This window comes from Sinocyclocheilus anshuiensis, unplaced genomic scaffold (assembly GCF_001515605.1).
Source record: "Sinocyclocheilus anshuiensis isolate Anshui unplaced genomic scaffold, SAMN03320099.WGS_v1.1 scaffold47, whole genome shotgun sequence".
Taxonomy (NCBI): domain Eukaryota; kingdom Metazoa; phylum Chordata; class Actinopteri; order Cypriniformes; family Cyprinidae; genus Sinocyclocheilus; species Sinocyclocheilus anshuiensis.
The window spans coordinates 1,239,718-1,248,943 of NW_015551047.1; the positions used below are offsets into that span (position 1 = coordinate 1,239,718).

The following is a 9,226-nucleotide window of genomic DNA, read 5'->3' on the forward strand; positions in this document are numbered from 1 at the left end:
AGATAGATAGATAGACGGACGGACGGACGGACAGACAGATAGACAGACAGACAGACACGCAGATGACAGACAGACAGACAGACAGACAGATAGAGAGATAGATAAATAGATAGATAGACTGATAGATGACAGACAGACAGACAGACAGACAGATAGATAGATAGATAGATAGATAGATAGATAGATAGATAGAAGACAGGCAGGCAGACAGACAGACAGACAGAAAGATGATAGATAGATGATAGATGACAGACAGACAAACAGATAGATAAATAGATAGACAGACAGACAGACAGATAGATGATAGATGACAGACAGACAGACAGACAGATAGAAAGATAGATATATAGATAGAGACAGACAGATAGATGATAGATGACAGACAGACAGACAGACAGATAGAAAGATAGATATATAGATAGAGACAGACAGACAGATGATAGATGACAGACAGACAGACAGACTGATAGATAGATAGATAGATAGATAGATAGATAGATAGATAGATAGATAGATAGATAGGTAACACATTAAAACTATTTGTAACCACTTAGACAGACAGACAGACAGACAGACAGATGATAGATGACAGACAGAGACAGACAGACAGACAGACAGAACAGACAGATGATAGATGACAGACAGACAGACAGACAGATAGATAGATAGATAGATATGTGTGTAACACATTAAAACTATTTGTAACCACTTAACAATATACATTGCAGAGCATTTCAGAGTAAAATGGTTATCTGATATTGTTCTATAGATATTTCAGCTGGGTTTAGTTTACCCAAGTGTGCAGTGCGGTTAAACATCAAACTGGCTAATCTGTGAGCGGCAGAAGAACTGCGCCCAGCTCTGAGCCGTGAAGAATGCTGGGAGAGCAAAGCACCCAAACACACTCTCTCAACTTAAAAGACTGCATGACCACACACACAGTCCTGAAGCAGGAAACACAAGTGACATGTCAACAAAAGCCCCACTCTGTTCTGTGTCTCTAGTTCGTCTCATCTTTCCTTCCAAATGGAAGGCCATTGTTTTTAAGTTGTTTTTCAGACTCAGTCAAAGAGTGCGCGCTGACCCGCAGAGAGAGAGAGTTCAGCATTTGATCCTGCACAACACACCTTATCTCATGTTCACATCAAATCTCAGTGTTATGATGTCAAACTCAAGAACTTTGTTCTCTCACACACACAAACACAAGACGACCAACCGAACGAAAGTGCGGCTGTCAAAGCACACTTAAAGGAACAGCTCACCCAGAAAGGAACGTTTTGTCATCAAATGTTGTGAAAGAAGGAAATTGAGCAACATTGCTTCATCTTCTCTCAAACCCACATGCAAATGAACATTTTAACTTGTTACATATGTATGAAAATACTAATATTTAATGTAAATATAACAATATAATAATTAGCAAAAATTTGAATATGTAAAAATTAAATAAAAAATAAAAATTGGATTATTTATTGATAGCAAATAAAAAATGTATCTATTTTATGACATGCATCTATATATGAAAATACCGATATTTAATTTATTAATATATTCTATCTATATAGACAGACAGATAGATAGATGCAATATAATAATATAATAATTAGTAATAAAATAATTTGATAATTATTCAATGATAGCAAATAAGCAAATGTGTCTTATGTATGAAATGCATCTATTTACTCACATTTTAACTTATTAATAATAATAATAATTATTATTATTATATCTAAAACAGTTATAAAAATTTAGCATTATCTATCAGCAGATTCTGAACCAAAATGTTACAGATAAAATCATATGAAAATATGTCTTTTGTAATATTTACTCATATTTTATTTAATTAAAATTACATTTATTATTTATTAAATGTACTTGTTTTTGTTTATTTAGCTATACGTAGCATTATCTATCAGCAGATTCTGAACCAAAAACTTTGCTAAACATCTCATTTTCATCTCTTATTCTTCCACAGAAGAAAGAAAGTCCTACACGTTTGGAAAGACAAACGAGTCATTAAATCATGACAGAATTATCATTTTCAGTACATTATTCTCTTTTAACACTGTAAAACTGACACATTTTCATCAAGTATAATTTGGCAGGTGATTTTTAGCCACATTAGCTTGCAGCACAATAATTACAGGTACGATCTACCTGCAGCGACCCAGTTTTCTGTGTCCTCCTCACAACTGAGCGATGCTGATGAAAGCATTCTTCCAGTAACTGTGTAAATTGCAGGTTCTGAACTTTAACCACTATAGTGCAGATCTTTAACCACTAGGCCTCTATCATCACACCCCTCTGTCTCCGACTCTCTGTGTGCGCTTTCTCTGAATGAATTACAAAGGATAACATTAGCCCTTCTTCACGAATTGACAGCTGTCCTTTCTTCAAACAAAAGGACGTCCCTCCATTTCTTCTGGATGTGAAAGCGCAGGGCGACAGGAGAGGCAGACAGATGGATGTTGATAAGTTAAAAGGCTGCTGGGAGGCGCAGAACAAGTGTGGCCTGTTCCAGGTGAGCGGAGAGGTCGCGTGTGCTGACCTCAGCGAAAGAGAGACACCGTTTCCTCCCTAAATCACTGTCACTGCTTTCATGACCTCTAATTTTCCGTCCATTAGCGGGAGATACCTATCTGTGCCTTCCTCCTCTCATCATTCACTCCTCGTATGGAGAGTTGACGAGGTTAGCTCTCTGATCTGAGGCACAGGTACTGCGCCTCAGATAATCTCATGATTAAATGATAATCTACTGATTAAATGAGATTAATCAGAACGGAAAACGCTCATAGCTGCTTAAACAATGATAGCAATGACATCGATAGTCACACAACACGCTTCTGATATCTGCAGAAGCCCATATCTGCCACAGATTAAAAAACAAGAAAGATAATTCTGAAATTTGAGTTTATATCTCATAATTCAGACTTTTTTTTTGCAAGTTTAAAACTTGGAATTGCAAGATATAAACTTGCAGTTCTGAGAAGAAAAGTCTAAATTGAAGGGAAAAAGTCGCAATTACTTTTTCACATTTTTGAATTTTCTGAAAAAATGCAGAATTGTGAGATGTAAACTCAGAAGTTCGAAATGTAAACTCGGAATTGAAAGAAAGTCAGAATTCCGAGTTTATATCTCACCATTTTTTTTTTCCTAAGAATTGTGAGTTTATATTTCATAATTCAGACTTTTTTCTCGCAATTCAGAGAAAAACGGTAAGAGGTAAAATCAGAACTGCAAGATATAAACTCGCAATTCTGAAAAGAACAGTCATAATTGAAAGAAAAAAGGCAGTTAATTTTTTACATTTTTTCCTAACTCGGAATTGAAAGAAAGTCAGAATTCTTTTTCCCTCAGAATTCTGAGTTTATATCTCTCATCTCAGAGGAAAAAAAGCCAGCATTGTCAGATATAAACTTGTGGGGAAAAAAGTCAGAATTGCGGATTTTATTTTTATGAATTTTTTTTGTGGAGCAGGTTGTCTGTTCAGCAATGCACAGAAATTAAGAATTAAAAACTGCTTTTTTTTATTTATTTTTTTTACATTTTATAATGAGTTTTGATATTAACTTTGGTTCCTGAGTGGTTGAAGTTAAGAAACTAAACTTTATGATTACAGTGAGCATGAAACAACTTCAAGTCCTTCTCTTTGACTGACATGCGATGGCTTTGAACAGTCTGACTTTAAAAAGATCTGAAAATATACCATCACTGGCGTCAGGCATCTTTTACTAGACTTTGGGTGTCTGACAGACAGCCTGATTTATGTAGACACCAATAAAAATAGAGAGTACTATATCTAAAAGGATTTTTTTTTATTTAATTAGCCTATTTTTAGGACTGCCAAGAATTTTGCACAGTAAAATTATTATTTTTTTTTTATAATATATTTTAATTACAATATTTTTTACTGTATTTAAATGAGTGATTAAATAAGAATAAAATGAATTATTAAATAAAGTATGTAATGGGGGAAAAAAATCGTAAATATTAAAAAGATAAAGCAAAATGTAATTTCTTATTTTTTTCTGTACATTCTGGCGTGAAATGTTTCTTACAGGTGTGGAGAGATTAACCCATATAGCATATTAAAGTCACTGTTTTATGCCAATGCATTGCACACTAATTCTAACCAATGGAGCCAAAAAGCTCAAACATTTAGTAAAGGCAGATATTTTCTATCAAACTTCAAAGGAGCCCCGCCATTTGATATATTACAAGTGCCTGTGTATATACCAGCTCAAGTGAACTCAGAGACGGCTCGTGTTAGTGATCACTGTAATATTATCCATACTAAAAGAGAGTGAAGAAGGCACAGAAGAAGGAGGAGGAAAACAAGCAGCAGAACTTGAGATTTCAACCCCGTACAAAGCATATTTCACTCATGCGTTTTACTGTTAACATCAACACTCCTGTTGCAACATATTTACGAGGCGATGCTCTGTTATCATTATTCAACTCGTCCCCCTGCACACCTATCACACCTATGCTCTCACCACAGAAACCAGACTGCTTACACTCATACCCCAAATTATACTGTCTTGCTTTTTTTTCTGTGTGTAATTACCAGTAATTCCCCTGTAAATGAAATTATAGTGGGCAAATGAAACCACTTGTGGACAACTTAAGTATAGGAAAACTTGGCTTCCCGTTCAGCCGTGACGCAAGTCTGGACATAAGATCCATGCATTGCTCTAAAAACAGAAGCAATCTGCAAAGAACTATTTATGACTCTCCACCCATTGGCCAGTATAAACGATACCTTTAAATTGTTTTGTGCCACTCATAAAACACAGCTTCACGGCTTTGTGGCAGGTACAACATTACACTTAAACCACGGCAACTACAACAAACACCTGTAAATAGCCCTGCCACAGAGACACATGAGATTAGCTGTTGAACAAAGTCCACAGAGGTGTCAAGAAGACAATGAGCAGAATTTACCTGGGGAATTTACCTCCAGTAGCCGCTGGAGGTCGCTGATGCTGTTGATTTCGCTGTGGGACAGTCTGTCGATGAAATCTTGAGGGATCGCAAACTCCTTCTGCCGACATAAAAAGAGGGCAGTTGCGGCATTTGACCAATCTAGTACGACACAGAGGTGTATTTCTGCGTATCAGCCGCGTGAAAAGTTGACGAGTCATTCTTTAGAGACATTTTCTAATCACAGCAACAAAAATCGAGTAGCCTACATGTGGAATATTTTACTGTTACAAATTAGAATAATATATCGGATATTTAGCCCGTATGGAAATAAAATGTGACTAAAAGAAGAAAAAAACATCTGTTCTCCTTATATCTATCAATTTTGTCTTCAGATTTTAGTGGACAAAATATATTACATCTAAATTCTCCCTCATTAAAATTACTGACAATGCCATAAAAAAGTATATGGAGTTAAAATGACAACATCTTGAATACATCAAGCGCAAGCCGCGTCTCCTCTTTTTATAATTTTATGCGATATTTGATTAGGTTTGTCAATAGGGGGCGATCTTCAATAGTCAACCCTGTTACCAAGATTTTGTACAGTAAAACGGCTGTTATTAAAATAGGTATTTGAATAAATATCACCTATGCACATGGCCAATAATGTACTAGAAAAACCACCGAAAGCCCTCGAAGATGGTCAACCCTGTTACTTTTTTTTTTTTACAGGCGTATCTATATCTCAACATACAAATATATAAATAAACGTAAATTTAAGATGAGATGACACAATGCATTTCTTTGTCTGGTATAGGCCTAGGTGTTTTATAACATGCTTAAAGAACCACCGATTTTGTAGAAGTAGGTACCGTTAAAAACTCTAATAAAAGAACGCTGTAAATATTCCAGAGAACAGCTAATCTACTTATCACGTTCACCCGCAACCACAATGCGTTGACACCATAAAAAAATAAATAATGATGTGGATCTAAGACACATTTAACATAGATCATTAATCCAATCTAGAAAATTACAGGGGAAAAAATAATAAAATTGACCTCATTATGATGAGACTGATTGGATTTAAAGCTCTATGACTATGTATAAGGTGAATTATATAGCCTATCCTGCTCCGGTGTAACAAGCTAGCACTTTTCTATGGATCTAACAAGGCTCTGCTTTAGTGGGATCTTTGGCACTTTACCTCAGCAGTTGCCAGCAGAAGGTGCGAGGTGAGGAGCAGAAAGCAGCAGAATAAGGTTCTCATCTCCTTCCAATGTCAATTTTCCACCTAATAAGAAAGATGCAGACTGTAGGAGCCTTGGAACCGCTCCTGAGCGCAGAGTCCAGAACCATACCTTGAAGAGATCTCCCTTTAAATGACCCGAAGCACCAGCTCAAGTCTACAGAGGAGAATCCAAACTGCCCTGGTACTCCAGGTGCTGGTACTGGTCCAAATGCGCCCTTTATTGAATCTCAAATGTGATTTAACTTGCAAAAGGTCGTCATGGCTGTCCAAGCCTGAACAATCCAAAGACAGAAACACTTTTGCATTGCCTAGGTCAGTATATATAGATTAAAACTCAAAAGAGAAATGCTTCACAGATGTTTAGAAGTGAGACAATGCACCTCATATAGAACTCAGCACTGGATCTTCATGAAGTATGCCGTGATGCAGTGGAAGTACAATCCCAGGTTAGTATCCATGAATAAAGCAAAAGGAAAGAGCTCAGAGTTGGTCTTGTTCTCTAAAGTTCGTGCACTGAATGCTGTCTCATGCACGTCTGATCTGCGGAATATATGCGCCTCCCCTCGCGCTCCGGTAATCGCCGATGAGCGCTCGAGGAGGCGGTTGGCTGGAGCTGCATATGAAATTTAACCCTTCAACCCCTTACTGAGGCACTCATATCTCAAATTTGCATGTAAAATGTGTCGACTGAAGCCCTCGTTAAAAACTTAATAACAGCACCTGCAACCCATTTAGCTGTCACTATTCAAAATATAGCTAGCATATGACCTCGAATTACGTAGTTTTTTTTTAAATATAAAACTCTTCATTTATAAAATATTAAGTAACAAGGAATCAATAAAGCAAATGCGCAATTTGCCTCTAGAAGATATAGTTCCTGACACACGATAACAGAACGTTCATCTATGTTGCGCGTAGTGATATAGTAACTATGTGAACGGCGTTATGTCGAAACTGTTAATATGTGCATTATGAAATAAATAGTTTGGGTCCTGTAAAACTAGACCAAACGAAACGTTAAAACACCTGTTTAGCGATGCGAATCAGTGCTTCGCCCATAGCGGAGCGCTTGTTGCATTGCAACATTCTGTGAAATCAGGAACTATATTTTCTAGCGGAAGGATACAACTAAATTTTTTTTTTTTGATAAAATAACTTTTTGTAAAACTATCTAATAAAATAGTTTGTGTGCATTTCTAAAACAACAAAAACAGAAGTACTAGTCTTCTATTTATTTTGTAGCATTTATAATGGTTACGATAAATACTATAGGCCTAAATTGCAAAATAATACACCTTTTTCTTTAGAAGTTGCTTGCTTGTTTTATATTTACACAACAGTTTCTACTCTTGTTACCTATCAAGGTCTTCCTGTATTACTCAATTTTCACTTGAGCTTTCAGCACAATTCCGATTAAATGACGTGAGAAAAAAATCCTGGAGTCCAGCTGTAAGGCTTACTCACCCATTCTGAAAGAGAAGAGGATCAGATCATGATGTACAGTGACCAACAGAATGACTGCGAGGATCTGAAGGAGGAACAATGATCAGAGGAAATGAAACTTGAATGATGCAAGGAGAGGAATAAGAATTGTGAAGGAAAAATAAATCAGAAAGCCACCTTCGGCTTTATAAAGGCACTTTAATATATATAAACTCTTTTATGACATTATTAACAGAAAGTAAAGTCAAATAAAGAAAGTGAGAGTGAAATACAGTGAGCTGTCTAGTACCTGAGAGGGATTCCCCATTAAAAAGTGCTTTCACTGGCAGCTGAGCAGTATGTTCCTATAAGAACATCATGCCCAATAAAGACTTCCACAGAAGCTGGCATGCAGTAAAAACAGCCATAAAGTTGTGGAATATGATCCAGGAGTAGATGAATGTTTGTTTCCACAGGCTACATGTAGACCAGAATCTGTGAAGTTCTAATGACAGAAGCCAAGCGAAAAAATGTGAACGTTTAAGTTACAAAGTTAGTAACAGAGCTAAGGAGTAGGAAATGCAAAATAGAAATAAAACGAGGCGACAACAAAAGGTAGTGAAAGACCTCAAGACTATAAGAACTTGATATCGTGACAGACAGACAGACAGACAGACAGACAGATAGACAGATAGACAGATAGACAGAGAGATAGATAGATACAGACAGACAGGCAGACAGAGACAGACAGACAGACAGACAGACAGACAGACAGACAGACAGACAGACAGACAGACAGACAGACAGACAGACAGACAGACAGACAGACAGACAGACAGACAGACAGACAGACAGACAGACAGACAGACAGACAGACAGACAGACAGACAGACAGACAGACAGACAGATAGATAGACAGACCTATATGAAAAGACAGACAGACAGATAGATGTATAGACCTGCAGACAGACAGACAGATTTTTAGACTTATGTTTTATGAATATGACCAAGCCACGCAACCAGTAAACAAAACAAAACTTCACCTCCAGACAAACTCACACGCTCGTCTGCTCCTCCACTGATATCACTGAGTCAGAGGTGTTTCTCCCTGAGCCGAGACGCTTTCAGTGATGAGACAGCACAAGCTGAATCACAGCATATCTGAGCAGCGCACACAAACACACCGTTTATACAGAGGCAATTAAAAGATTCTTGTCCAAAGGTATATTACGTTACTCCACCAAGGAATCTGCCCTCTGTCCAGTGTGTAGTACACAGTCTTCTGCTCTCAGACACTATCACAGTCGAAGAAAGTACACGTGAAGTTATTGCTTTCTGTCAGTCCTGCGTTATCTCTCGGTTTCGTTCCTTTACTTTGCCAGAACATTCACTGGGTTAATCTGTCTACATCAGCAAAACCAACAGTAGTAGGATGTTTTATGAAACTATTTTGAATTCTTGTTTGTCTGACCTTTGAATTCAGTGTGGTTTGTTTAATGCTCATACTTACAGTTAAGGGTTTATTTGTGTGGCTAATTCAGAAGAAATAAAAAACTTGTGCCATATCTCATAACCTTGACAACCACATAGCAAAATCCTGAAAACACTCTGGCTTTTTTGCATGCA

The 9,226-nt window shown here is 37.0% G+C and overlaps 1 protein-coding gene across 4 annotated transcripts in view; it reads right to left on the reverse strand.

The window, feature by feature from the left end:
* Window positions 1-6,868, reverse strand: part of pdgfab (platelet-derived growth factor alpha polypeptide b) — a 26,469-nt gene extending 19,601 nt beyond the window's left edge. Inside the window, exons 1-4 of one of the 4 annotated variants that reach the window (XM_016451634.1) lie at window positions 6,559-6,868; window positions 6,288-6,450; window positions 6,134-6,220; window positions 4,945-5,044 (exon numbers count right to left, since the gene is read on the reverse strand). In XM_016451634.1, coding sequence (XP_016307120.1) covers window positions 4,945-5,044; window positions 6,134-6,196 — 163 coding nt within the window. In that variant the 5' untranslated portion in view covers window positions 6,197-6,220; window positions 6,288-6,450; window positions 6,559-6,868. Of the gene's footprint in view, window positions 1-4,944; window positions 5,045-6,133; window positions 6,268-6,287 lie in introns of those variants that run through there. The other 3 variants (XM_016451632.1, XM_016451635.1, XM_016451633.1) reach the window with 3 other exon arrangements.
* Window positions 6,869-9,226: the final 2,358 nt, after the last annotated feature.